General features: G+C 43.1%; 1 protein-coding gene across 1 annotated transcript; it reads left to right on the top strand.

Moving 5' to 3' along the window:
• Positions 1-22: 22 nt before the first annotated feature.
• Positions 23-13,066, top strand: abcg5 (ATP-binding cassette, sub-family G (WHITE), member 5). Its single transcript, XM_029685308.2, has 13 exons — positions 23-364; positions 1,132-1,253; positions 4,174-4,310; positions 5,585-5,683; positions 5,829-5,961; positions 6,758-6,897; positions 7,027-7,156; positions 7,249-7,462; positions 7,716-7,921; positions 9,270-9,408; positions 11,112-11,297; positions 11,502-11,614; positions 11,826-13,066. The coding sequence occupies exons 1-13, from the start codon at positions 69-71 to the stop codon at positions 12,011-12,013; spliced, it is 2,103 nt and encodes a 700-aa protein (XP_029541168.1). The 5' UTR covers positions 23-68; the 3' UTR covers positions 12,014-13,066.
• Positions 13,067-14,599: the final 1,533 nt, after the last annotated feature.

Raw genomic sequence — 14,599 nt, 5'->3', positions numbered from 1 at the left:
TGACTTATTGTTACCTTTCTCTTTATACAGCCCAAGAGCAAAGTTCCACTGATAAGAGCGCTGTGTTAATGGTGCCGGCGCCACTGTCACAACGTAATGCTGAATGGCCACAAACAGATGACTACAGAAAGAAGACGCACATAGAGACAACATATATTTGTGGCTTGGATGAGCAGAGCTGTGAAACCATGATGAATGGGTCCTACTCTATGGAAGTAACACCAGAGGGGACAGAGAGCAGGTCTAAGGAATCTTTTAAGTTTGTGTCGGAGAAGAGCGTGGTGAAGAGGTCTGGACCAGGACCCTCTGACCAACCGCAACCCTCCTGCTGCCTGAGCGTTAGCCACGTCTCCTACAGCGTCAGGTAAGCTAATGCTATTGACAAGATGGAAAGATGTGTTACGAATGTGATGCATGATATCACTGTCCCTTTGTTTGGTACTGTGAATGAACTGTTACAACAATTACGGATTGTGCCTTTAAATATTACATTTAGGTCCTACTCGACAAAAGATAGGGCTTGTTATACCAGTAATCGCATCAAGCGGCAAGATTTTGTACTTGAACATACTATTCTGGTACAGTAACAGGGAGGTAAAAATGGAAACATTGTATCTGCTCATCTAAAGCAGAGCAGCTGCATCTCTGTATCTACTGTGCAGAACATTACATGAATTGGGTCGTTCCACGAAATGGGTGGTGTTAACTTGATTTTTTGGGGTCGATTTCACCTCATTTTTACATTCTGTAATGAAGAACACATGTTCAACCTAATAAAAAACATGCTTTCCCATTTCAAATGACTATAGTAAGTGCTTATTAAGTGCCAAATAAAGTAACAGGGTTGAACCTATCAGGGTTGACGATTGCATCTTTAGTCAACCATAATTCACCTTTATTCATTTCAAAATCTTATTTCTTAAATGTTCCATGTGGTCTATATTAAAAGGTACTTAATTTAATAATAAAATTATATTTTAAAATTCAATATTGGTGCACAATTTGTACTTCTGATATTAAATGGGACCCATTTTGTGGAACGAGCCAATTATACTCATAACAGATTCAGTAAACGTTGTGTGTGTGCATGCATGTGCCCTTTGTGTGTGTGCATGCATGTGCCCTTGTCAGTGAGCGCGTGGGGCATTGGTGGGACCTCGCCACCTTCAAAAAGAAATGGACCAGACAGATTCTCAATGGCGTCTCCTTCCATGTGAACAGTGGGCAGATCATGGGAATACTGGGGAACTCAGGTGGGCAACACAAACACACCAATGAAGAACCAAATACTCAGTCAATCTGGTCTCAGATCAAAACGTATTATATGCTACTAACATCTGTGCCACTCCGTTTAGTATGATTCAGTGCCTTGCAAAAGTATTCATCCCCATTGGTGTTTTTCCTATTTTGTTAAATTACAACCTGTCATTTAAATGAATGTTTATTTGGATTTCAGGTAATGGACATACACAAAATCATCCAAATTGGTGAAGTGAAATGAAAGAAACGATTTGTTAAAAAATTAATTTAAAAAAACAGATGGTAAAGTGATGTGTGTGTATGTATTCACCCCTTTACTATGAAGCCCCTCAATAAGATCTGGTGCAACCAATTACCTTCAGAAGTCACATAATTAGTAAAAAAAAGTCCACCTGTGTACAATCTAAGTGTCACATGATCTGTCACATGATCTCAGTATATATAAACCTGTTTTGAAAGGCCCCAGAGTCTGCAACACCACTAAGCAAATGCCACCACCAAGAAAGCGGCACCACGAAGACCAAGGAGTTCTCCAAACAGCTCAGGGACAAAGTTGTGGAGAAGTACAGATCAGGGTTGGGTTATAAAAAAATATCAGAAACTTTGAACATCCCACAGAGCACAATTAAATCCATTATTAAAAATTGAAAGACTATAGCCACACAACAAACCTGCCAAGAGAGGGCCGCCCACCTAAACTTATGGACCAGGCAAGGAGGGCATTAATCAGAGAGGCAACAAAGAGACCAAAGATAACCATGAAGGACCTGCAAAGCTCCACAGCGGAAATTGTCCTGTCCATAGGACCACTTTAAGCCGTACACTCCACAGAGCTGGGCTTTACAGAAGAGAGTCCAGAAAAAAGCCATTGCTTAAAGAAAAAATAAGCAAACACGTTTGGTGTTCACCAAAAGACATGTGGGAGACTCCCCAAACATATGCAAGAAGGTACTCTGGTCAGATGAGACTAAAATTGAGCTTTTTGACCATCAAGGAAAATGCTATGTCTGGCACAAACCCAACACCTCTCATCACCCCAAGCACAACATCCCCACAGTGAAGCATGGTGGTGGCAGCATCATGGGGGATGTTTTTGGGAATGTTTTCATCGGCAGGGTCTGGGAAACTATTCAGAATTGAAGGAATGATGGCTAAATACAGGGAAGTTCTTGAGGGAAACCTGAGATATGAGACTGGAACGGAGGTTCACCTTCCATCAGGACAATGACCCTAAGCATACTGCTAAATCAACACTTGAGTGGTTTAAGGGGAACTTGACGGAGCTGGAGCAGTTCTGCCTTGATGTGCCAAGATTATAGAGACATACCCCAAGAGACTTGCAGCTGTAATTGCTGCAAAAGGTGGCTCTATAAATTGGTGAATAGTTATGCACGCTCAAGTTTTCAGTTTTTTTGTGTTATTTCTTGTTTGTTTCACAATAAAAAATATTTTGCATCTTCAAAGTGGTAGGCATGTTGTGTAAATTAAATGATACCAAACCCCCTAAAAATATCTATTTTAATTCCAGGTTGTAAGGCAACAAAATGGGAAAAATGCCAAAGGGGGTGAATACTTTCACAAGCCAATGTATGTTAGGTTATGTTACATTGGCCTACCAATGTAATAGCAGTCGTACAATATAATATGAATTGTAAGACATATCGTATGTTGCGAATTACAATTCAGATGATTTGTTACAAAATGCAATTTGTGCTAAAATGCTAAAGTTGCCTGTGATAAGATTTGACTCACAACATTTGGGTTGCTAGACGTTTGCGTTGTACACCCACCCATCTACCCCACAACCACCACCCTCTCATTTTTGCTTTAAGTAACCTACCATCTTATCGTACATAATATATACTGAACAAAAATATAAACATAACATGGAAAAATGTCTTTGATTTACTGAGGTACAGTTCATATAAGGAAATCAGTGAATTGAAATACATTCATTAGGCCCTAATCTATGGATTTCACATGACTGGGCAGGGGCGCAGCCATGGGTGGGCCTGGGAGGGCATAGGCCCAGCCAATCAGAATTAGGGCTTTATTACAGACAGAAATACTCCTCAGTTTCATCAGCAGTCCGGGTGGCTGGTCTCAGACAATCCCGCAGGTGAAGAAGCCGGATGTGGAGGTCCTGGGCTGGCGTGGTTACACGTGGTCTGCGGTTGTGAGGCTGGTTGGACATGCTGTCAAATTCTCTAAAACCACTTTGGAGGTGGCTTATGGTAGAGAAATGAACATTGAATTATCTGGCAACAGCTCTGGTAGACATTCCTGCAGTCAGCATGTCAGCACGCTCCCTCAAAATGTAGACATCTGTGGCATTGTGTTGTGTGACAAAACTGCACATTTAAGAGTGGCCTTTTATTTTCCCCAGCACGGTCCACCTATGTAATGATCATGCTGTGTGTAATGATCATGCTGTTTAATCAGCTTCTTGATATGTCACACCTGTCAGGTTGATGGATTATATTGGAAAAGGAGAAATGCTCACTAATATTTGAGAGAAACAAGCTTTTTGTGCATATGGACAATTTCTGGGATCTTTTATTTCAGCTCATGAAACATGGGACCAACACTTTAACATATTGCGTTTATATTTTTTGTTCAGTAAATCATAATAAACATGTAAAATAATGTAACATAACGCAACATATATTATACTAAATGAAGTGGCATAGATTTTAGTAACATATAATATGTTTTGCTCTGAGACCAGACTGTCAGAGTAATTTGTTTCTGGGTGCCGAGACCTCTAACATAACCAGTAACATAAAATATTTACCTACAGTACATTTTATAGTACAATGCCTCCTCTTACCATGCAATCTATGTAAAATACTGTAATTCTACTACCGCACAATCATATTTGTCTCATCCTGTGCTGCGTTCTGTGTGTGCCAGGCTCAGGGAAGACCACTCTCCTGGATGCTATCTCTGGGAGGATTGGGAACTCAGGGATTCTTCTGGGAGATGTGTCTGTCAACGGGAGGAAGCTGAAAAGAGAGCAGTACCAGGATTGTTTCTCCTATGTGCTACAGGTAAACACACACAAACAAAGTAATACAGTCTCACCTCTCACTCACTATTCACAGACCGCCATAAATATTGTTCTTAGCTTATCATATTTGCTAGCAGTATAAAGTTCAAGCTGGCTGACATGACGTTGAGCTTTGTCCGTAAACTGCTGCATGAGAAAGTGAGAGAGAGTGGGTGAAATACGTGGCGTTGGGTAAAGAGTCCACAAATACACTCTCTCCATCAACTCTACTCACTTCAAGTAGGGGATGGGTGGTCAGCCAGGGTGGAATTAACAGGAGTTACAGATAGTTTCTACATTCAGTAATCTTTCTCTGGGATGTTCATGTGTATCCACAGCTAAATTAAATCACTGAGTTTAGAACCCAGTCCTTTGAAATAATCTCTCCTTTTACTGCAGATAAAATCCTCCCTGCTCACCGGGGCCATAAACTAATCCAGTCATTAAATTTCCCTCCTAAGCCTTGGATGAGATGGTGATATTAAATCGCACAGTAATTAAGAAGAGGAGCAGGAGAGTTCATTCACGCACGCACTCACTCATGCATCCACGCTCATACCCATGGTGCGTGAGCACATCAAAGTTCCATAATCCAGTAGGGCTCTGCTGTCAGTCAATCATTAAAGCTCAGACCATTCAATCTATGTTAGGGGCACACAGTAAACAGAAAGAGAAAGACAGCATTATACAACTTCAATACATACACACAAAACTCTCACAGTTCACCTCACCTTTAACACGGATCACTTAGGTAACAGACAGTCCCCTACGTCTGTGCAGAGGTAGGTAACAGACAGTCCCCTACGTCTGTGCAGAGGTAGGTAACAGACAGTCCCCTATGTCTGTGCAGAGGTAGGTAACAGACAGTCCCCTACGTCTGTGCAGAGGTAGGTAACAGACAGTCCCCTACGTCTGTGCAGAGGTAGGTAACAGACAGTCCCCTATGTCTGTGCAGAGGTAGGTAACAGACAGTCCCCTATGTCTGTGCAGAGGTAGGTAACAGACAGTCCCCTATGTCTGTGCAGAGGTAGGTAACAGACAGTCCCCTATGTCTGTGCAGAGGTAGGTAACAGACAGTCCCCTATGTCTGTGCAGAGGTAGGTAACAGCTACAACTGTTTGACATCAGTTGACCATTTTACAAAAGATACATGGTGCTCTGAGTAGAAAACATAGAGTTCACTATACAGTGCATACACAATACATGGACTACTAATATTTTGATCTCATGCCTTCGATCTGTCTTAATCCCTGGCTTTCTGTCTTCCCTCTGTAGAGTGACAACCTGCTGAGTTACCTGACAGTGGAGGAGACTCTGACATACACAGCCCAGTTGGCCCTGAGACGAGACTCAGCAGACGTCATCCACAAGAAGGTGTGAATCGTACAGACTATAGATAACCTCTAGACCAGGGCTGGCCTACAACAGATACACATTAAGATATCTTTGATGTTCTCAAGCTATTCTGGTATCAACTGTGATAAGTTGTTGACCCCTGACTACTTGGCCTGGCCTGCAGGTGTTGGCGGTGATGGCGGAGCTGAGTCTAGGTCAAGTGGCCCACAGTGTGATCGGAGGACGCATCTTCCCAGGGATCTCTGGGGGAGAGAGGAGGAGAGTGTCCATTGCCATGCAGTTGCTTCAGGACCCTAGTGAGTACAAAGAAGCTGTCTTTGGTCACTGCCTGTGCAGAATTTCAGGAGACAAGCATGTAAATACCCCTTAAACAAACACATACATACATTACTAACATATGTGTAGGAAAATACAGGTTATTCTACAAAACCAAGAAAACATATTTTCAATATCATGGATTATACTGTGCCTTGTTAGAATAAGAGTATGTCACCTTGAGCGAAGGAAAAAGTTGATCATCACAAAGTTCAACCACTTCTGAGCGGCTAACAATGAGACCTGTGTCTAATAATAGACTAGAAACAGAGAGGGATGGACAGAGGGGTGATAAGAGAGGGAGAGATGGGGGGGTAATGAAAGACAGGGTTATTACACACTCAGTATTAAGCTGAGTGAATCATGTGGGGGTGTCCCAGGTGGAGTTTATCAGGGCCTGAGGACCCACAGGGGGTGAGGGGGTCTCAGTCCTCATTCGGATTAGAGGGAGCACTCTCCACCCAAACACTAGGCCACATTAATGAAGGGTTCCCATCCGCTGCCTCGCCAATCAACCAGGAAATGAATTAATCATCACACAATTAATGCATCTGTTAATTCCACTCATCCTTTTTAAAAAGGCAATCTTTTAATTGTGGTAATTGGATAAATTAACAGAAAAGAACACACTTATCTCAAATAGTTGCCCCTTAGAGGGGGACTGTGCCATTTAAAAAAGTTCAACTGTTTTTAAAAGTTAGAATAAAATTGATGTGGAAGTTTTTTCTATGTTAAATATTCCGATGTGTTACTTTGGGACATGTGATGTCGTTTCAGAGGTCATCCTTCTGGACGAGCCAACCACGGGCCTTGACAGCATGACGGCCAATCAGATTGTTGTTTTACTGGCTGAGCTGGCCAGAAGGGACCGCATTGTCATAGTGACCATCCACCAGCCACGCTCTGAACTCTTCAGGGTGAGGGAAAGAGAAAGCTGCTTTGTGTTATTCCCTTACGTTCAGTGATTATGTCAATTTGACAGATTATTTTCATCCCTGAGATTTGTCTGTTGATGCATTATACTCTCTGTTATGTGTGTTTCCTAGGTCTTCAGTAGAATAGCCATAATGAGTAAAGGCGAGCTGGTGTTCTGTGGCCAGCCTGGAGAGATGGTGGACTTTTTCAGCGCATGTGGCTACAACTGTCCAGAATACTGCAACCCCTTTGATATCTATGGTACAGTAATATATTAACTTCACACAATGTTTTCATGTACCACCCCTATCTCTCTATTGACCCTCGAACCTGCCCAATGGATTGACCAACAGTGGATCTGACGTCAGTGGACACACGCTGCAGTGAGAGAGAGGCCACCACCTACAGCCGCATGCACAAGATCACCTCGGCCTATCAGGACTCAGAGATCAATCAGAGCATGCTGAGACAGATTGAGCAGAGTTGCCAGCGAACAGACAAACCCAGCATCCCCTTCAAGAGCAAAGAGTCACCCAGCGGCCTGGCCAAGCTGGCTGTGCTTCTCAGGTCAGAGGTCAAACTACTGTGCTGCTTTTGATTATGAAGGTAAAATAAGTCTATGTTTTTTTCCTAAGGGTATAGTAGCCTATGACGTGGTAGTATGATGCCACTACCCCTGATTTACTGTCTGACTCAGTCCTGTCTGACCTCCATCGTCTCCAGTGCTGTCTGCACTGATCTGGCTTCTGGCAACGCGTGTCGTGTTAGAATGACGCCACCTGAAGGAAGACAATGGTCTAACCTTTCTCTCTTTCTGTAGGAGGACTGTGAGGAACCTGTCTCGAGACAGGATGGGTGTCCTGATGCGTCTGTCACAGAACCTCATCTATGGCCTGTTTGTGGCCTTCTTTGTCATGAGGCTGGATGATGACATCACCAAGGGAGCGGTACAGGACCGGATTGGCATCATCTACCAAGCAATGGGGGCGTCGCCTTACACTGGCATGCTGAACGCTGTAGCTCTGTGTGAGTTAGATTGTTGTTTCTTACACTGACATGCTGAACGCTGTAGCTCTGTGTGAGTTAGATTGTTGTTTCTTACACTGACATGCTGAACGCTGTAGCTCTGTGTGAGTTAACTTGTTGTTTCTTACACTGACATGCTGAACGCCGTAGCTCTGTGTGAGTTAACTTGTTGTTTCTTACACTGACATGCTGAACGCTGTAGCTCTGTGTGAGTTAACTTGTTGTTTCTTACACTGACATGCTGAACGCTGTAGCTCTGTGTGAGTTAACTTGTTGTTTCTTACACTGACATGCTGAACGCTGTAGCTCTGTGTGAGTTAACTTGTTGTTTCTTACACTGACATGCTGAACGCTGTAGCTCTGTGTGAGTTAGATTGTTGTTTCTTACACTGGCATGCTGAACGCTGTAGCTCTGTGTGAGTTAACTTGTTGTTTCTTACACTGGCATGCTGAACGCTGTAGCTCTGTGTGAGTTAGATTGTTGTTTCTTACACTGGCATGCTGAACGCTGTAGCTCTGTGTGAGTTAGATTGTTGTTTCTTACACTGACATGCTGAACGCTGTAGCTCTGTGTGAGTTAGATTGTTGTTTCTTACACTGACATGCTGAACGCTGTAGCTCTGTGTGAGTTAGCTTGTTGTTTCTTACACTGACATGCTGAACGCTGTAGCTCTGTGTGAGTTAGCTTGTTGTTTCTTACACTGACATGCTGAATGCTGTAGCTCTGTGTGAGTTAGATTGTTGTTTCTTACACTGACATGCTGAACGCTGTAGCTCTGTGTGAGTTAACTTGTTGTTTCTGCATGGTCTATGTCTGAAATGGCACCCTATTCCCTGTAATAGTGCACTATGTTTGCTTGCTCTAGAGTAGTAGATAATCACTCAGTAAGTCTCTTGGACCTTATTTGGTGAGAGGCCCCTGACTAGGAACTTTTCTCCAGATCTCAATGGAAAGTTCAATGAACCCTCCTATTTTACCCCGTCTCCTTCCATCCCCTATCTCACGGAGTAGCGATAAGGGATATAGAAGGAGATAAGGGACTAGGCCAAGCGACTTAAGGGCAACCACGAGTCAATAAGCACCGAAACAGCTGTAGATAGCGGCAGTGGGTTTATAACGTTTATCTGTCTTGAACTTTGGGATATTTAGTAGCCCATAGGCAAAGCTACTTTTAGCACACACATCTCTGTGCTGAAATGACATTATACAAGAGAAACGAATACAATCAGTGTAATAGTTTAATGGTAAAACAATTCAAGGTATCCTTGGAATATTTACCTGGATGCAATAGCAGGGGTTGTGTTCATATCATAATCACCACTGCCCTAATGATGTTGTCATCTCTAGTTCCTGCTCTGAGGGCCATGGCTGACCAGGAGAGTAAGGATGGCCTGTACCAAAAGTGGCAGATGTTCTTGGCCTACATCTTCCACATCCTCCCCTTCAGCATCATCAGCGTGTTCATCTTTTCCTCCTTCCTGTACTGGTGTGTGTGTGTGTGTGTGTGTGTGTGTGTGTGTGTGTGTGTGTGTGTGTGTGTGTGTGTGTGTGTGTGTGTGTGTGTGTGTGTGTGTGTGTGTGTGTGTGTGTGTGTGTGTGTGTGTGTGTGTGTGTGTGTGTGTGTGTGTGTGTGTGTGAGAATAGTATGGAAAAATTGTATTTTGAATGTAAATTTATTTTATGTCCTGATGAGGATAGAAGAACATAACGTGTGTGTGTGTTTACCATGTACAGTGGGGAGAACAAGTATTTGATACACTGCCGATTTTGCAGGTTTTCCTACTAGGTCTGTAATGTTTATCATAGGTACACTTCAACTGTGAGGGACGGAATATAAAACAAAAATCCAGAAAATCAAACAGACTCAATCAAACAGACTCCAACCTCTCCACAATGACCAAGACCAGAGAGCTGTGTAAGGACATCAGGGATAATATTGTAGACCTGCACAAGGCTGGGATGGGCTACAGGACAATAGGCAAGCAGCTTGGTGAGAAGGCAACAACTGTTGGCGCAATTATTAGAAAATGGAAGAAGTTCAAGATGACGGTCAATCACCCTCGGTCTGGGGCTCCATGCAAGATCTCACCTCGTGGGGCATCAATGATCATGAGGAAGGTGAGGGATCAGCCCAGAACTACACGGCAGGACCTGGTCAATGACCTGAAGAGAGCTGGGACACAGTCTCAAAGAAAACCATTAGTACCACACTACGCCGTCATGGATTGAAATCCTGCAGCGCACGCAAGGTCCCCCTGCTCAAGCCAGCGCATGTCCAGGCCCATCTGAAGTTTGCCAATGACCATCTGGATGATCCAGAGGAGGAATGGGAGAAGGTCATGTGGTCTGATGAGACAAAAATAGAGCTTTTTGGTCTAAACTTCACTCGCCGTGTTTGGAGGAAGAAGAAGGATGAGTACAACCCCAAGAACCGTGAAGCATGGAGGTGGAAACATCATTCTTTGGGGATGCTTTTATGCAAAGGGGACAGGACGACTGCACCGTATTGAGGAGAGGATGGATGGGGCCATGTATCGCGAGATCTTGGCCAACAACCTCTTTCCCTCAGTAAGAGCATTGTAGATGGGTCGTGGCTAGGTCTTCCAGCATGACAACGACCCGAAACACACAGCCAGGGCAACTAAGGAGTGGCTCTGTAAGAAGCATCTCAAGGTCCTGGAGTGGCCTAGCCAGTCTCCAGACCTGAACCCAATAGTACATCTTTGGTAGGGAGCTGAAAGTCCGTATTGCCCAGCGACAGCCCCGAAACCTGAAGGATCTGGAGAAGGTCTGAATGGAGGAGTGGACCAAAATCTCTGCTGCAGTGTGTGCAAACCTGGTCAAGAACTACAGGAAACGTATGATCTCTGTAATTGCAAACAAGGTTTCTGTACCAAATATTTGGTTCTGCTTTTCTGATGTATCAAATACTTATGTCATGCAATAAAATGCAAATGAATTACTTAAAAATCATACAATGTGATTTTCTGGATTTTTGTTTTAGATTCAGTCTCTCACAGTTGAAGTGTAGCTATGATAAAAAATGACAGACCTCTACATGCTTTGCAAGTAGGAAAACCTGCTAAATCGGCAGTGTATCAAATACTTGTTCTCTCCACTGTAGATTTGCATTCATAGTCTCTCACACGTGACTGTGTGTCCATGCATGGGTGTGTCACTCTCTCTCAGGACGGTGGGGATGAACCCAGAAATGTGGAGGTTCCTGTGTTTCTCGGCGGTGATCCTGGTGCCCCATCTGGTGGGTGAGCTGCTGACCCTGGTGCTGATGGGAGTGGTGCAGGACCCCAACATGGTCAACACAGGAGTGGCGCTGCTCAACGTAGCTGGAATCATGGTGGGCTCCGGATTCCTCAGGTCAGACCACTACTAGGAAATATGGACTTGTGTTTTCAGTGTCTAATTGTCATGCTATTGTTTTACATATCCTTTAACAATTCCCTTTAACAATTCATTTTGTAAATGATTGGTACTGGTGAAGTTATGTGTTTGTGCATTGGCTCCCATAACCACTCTCAAAGTTATAAACTTTGGTCCTGTTCTGTTTTTCTCCCTCCATAGGAGTTACCAGCAGATGCCTGTGGTGTTCCAGTGGCTCAGCTACCTAACCTTTCAGAAGTACGGATGTGAGCTGCTCATCGTCACAGAGTTCCATGGCCTCAACTTCACATGCAGTAAGACTCATACCAAATCTTTCTCCAGTTAACAAAGCTAGTGATACCAGTGTCCAAATGAAGGAGATTCTGTGATCAGTGCACTGTAACAGTTTGGAACATCCCTATCAGGTTGCTCTAGAAAGCCAATGTCAAGACTCATGAGTACTGTATATCGGCCGATTTTTACAATGAGTCTGGGGTTGATTACTTCTGTCTATGTTCTATGCAGATACAGGCAGTATACCTTTGCCAGGTGCCTGTCTGATGACAGATGGAGATGACATCATAGACCAGGGTTACCCAGGAGCCCTGGACCGCTACACTCTGGACTTCCTCCTGCTCTACTCCTTCCTGCCTGCCCTGGTGCTGCTGGGAGTGATCAGCTACAAGATCAGAGACTGCCTCGTCCAACACTGAAACAGACACCAACATGGAGACAGAAAGGAGTGTGGGAGTGCTGTAGTTTGGTCTAGTGGTACTGTAAGCAAAACCTGCACAATATACCACATACACACAGCGGCCAGTTTATTAGGTACACCACCACGTTCACGAAAATGGTTCGCTCTTACAGAGAGTGAGTCACGTAGCTTGCTATATAAAGCAGGTAGACAGGCCAATGAAGGTACATTCCCCAATAGCAGGGATTTGAACCCTTGGTCCACCACTTTCTATGCAGTTCATCCCCTTCCATCTGTCTTCAAACTGTCTAATTGAAAGTAAGAAACACAAATAAGGAATGGAGTTATATTCCCTGCCCATTTGGGGCATTTCTGCTGTTATTGAATCCTGGACTTCTGTGGTAAAGTCTGTCCTGTAAAGACAGCCATGGACGTGGTTCTTGAGTTGGACTATCACATTTACTAGGAGTGTCATGAGCAAAGAAAGTGATTGGTGTGATGTCGGTATGGCAACAAATCTAGTGAATGATTCTCTGACACACTGTAAAGAAGTAATACTACTGTAATACTGTTTTTACTTTAGAAATAAGGTATATTGTTGGATATCTGTGTTTTCTACGCTTGCAGAAAGTGACATGCCAGTATGATGGGATGTGTTGGATCTCCATATTGTTGTAAAAATGCCAAGTAAATGTATTTTTCTAAATAAATGTTTCTAATGAACATACAATACAAACTGTTGTGCTGTGTATGTGAATAGGAAAATCAATGTTTGAATCCAATACAATTGATCTGAAACATGTATTAAATAGTAAGTTCTACAGTATATCGTAATCAGAGCATTTCTCTGGGTATATTTTAAATGACCGTACAGGTGTCTGCCAAGTCTGAAGTAGAGGGTAAAGTCTGTCTAAGCTCCAGAACATTCTGTTGTGATGTTCTCATTGGCTGAGAGGTGATGAGTCTATTAAGTTAGGTGTCCAGCTCTAAGACTTGGACACGTTCCTCTTGTACTGGTCCAGTTTCTTTAGACAAGAAAGAGATGACAATGTTATCATTGTTTTGGCTTCATCCTAAATGGTTTTCACACAATTGTATAGATTGTATAGTGTTAAAACCATGTAAGGATACTGTTAGACTCTAGCTTGAAATGTACTAATTCAAATCGAATCAAACTATTTGTCATGTGCTGAATACAACAGGTAGACCTTGCCGTGAAATGGTTACTTATAAGCTCTTAACCAACATTGCAGTTCAATAAATAGTTAAGAAAATATTTACCAAATAAACAAAAAATTATAATTTTTAAAAAGTAACACAAAATAACAACAACGAGGCTATATACAGGGGGTACCGGTACCGAGTTAATGTGCAGGGGGTACTGGTACCGAGTTAATGTGCGGGGGTACAGGTTACTCAAGGTCATTTGTAATGCAGCATACATGTAGGTATGGGTAAAGTGACTATGCATAGATGTAAAACAGTGAGTAGCAGCATTGTAAAAACAAACAGGAAGTCCAGGATCCATTTGCAGAGGGATGTGTTTAGTCCCAGTGTCCTTAGCTTAGTGATGAGCTTTGTGGGCAATATGGTGTTGAACGCTGAGCTGTAATCATGTTACCATACTAGAACACATTCATGACTGTATAAAGAAAGTATATATGTTGGAATCAATGAAAGACAGATTGCACTAAGAATATGGAAGGTTACTGAGAGTAGAAGCTTCATATTCTGTTCCATGTTTCTGAGAAGAGAGGTGAAAGGCAATTGTTAGTCTCTGACAAGGCAGGCTGCAGAAAAGGGGAGGAGTAAGGAATGCATCTCATGGTCAAATCAATAGATACATTGAGAAGAAACCTCTGGAGGGGGGCCAGAGAGGCCCACCACAATGTCTCTCCTGCTGCAGTATTATCTCACACATACAGTCCACGCCCACAAAGGTTTAAGTAACAGGCAGCGCTGTGGCTACATCAGTGAGAGGAACCAATTCAATTCCTGCCTAGCAACAGAGATATATTGGTTGTCTAGATAAGGGGTTTACCACACCTATTATAAGGTTATAAAAATATGTGCTTGTGTAACCGTGTCTTGTTTTTGCAGCTGTATGACCCAGTGGGTTAATAAACTTGGTTTGAGCTTTTTTTAGTTGTCCGGTTGAGTTTTTACTCAGCTTGTTCAGAACCTAACAATAGCATGCAAGATGGCTGTCAAACGATGTTACCTGGTATAAGAGAACGCTGTTCTGGATGCTGAGCTCAGGGTCCAACTGACACAGATTCATTTAGGTGATAAACTTGACACATGCCATGTATGACATTTATTACAAAGACTCAATCAGTAGTGCTGGTAAAAACATATAAGCTCAGTGTGACCCAGGCCAGAACGGAATTCTGACCTCGTAAAAATCCATCTATCAAGGGTACATCTGAACCAAGTTCCAGCTAATGGCTCTGTCTGGATTTCTAGACTATCAAGGCACGTGTTTGAGTCTTTAGTATTCACATTCTCTATATTGGCATGGAGTCAGTACCCTAGTCTCTCAACTCCTATTGGCTGACTCCACCCACCATATGATCCCTGTCCAATAGGAGTATTATCTGAGCTG

Source organism: Oncorhynchus nerka, linkage group LG16 (genome assembly GCF_034236695.1).
Source record: "Oncorhynchus nerka isolate Pitt River linkage group LG16, Oner_Uvic_2.0, whole genome shotgun sequence".
Classification (NCBI taxonomy): domain Eukaryota; kingdom Metazoa; phylum Chordata; class Actinopteri; order Salmoniformes; family Salmonidae; genus Oncorhynchus; species Oncorhynchus nerka.
The sequence above is the reverse complement of the archived record's forward strand: the minus strand, read 5'-3'. Positions and strand labels throughout refer to the sequence as shown.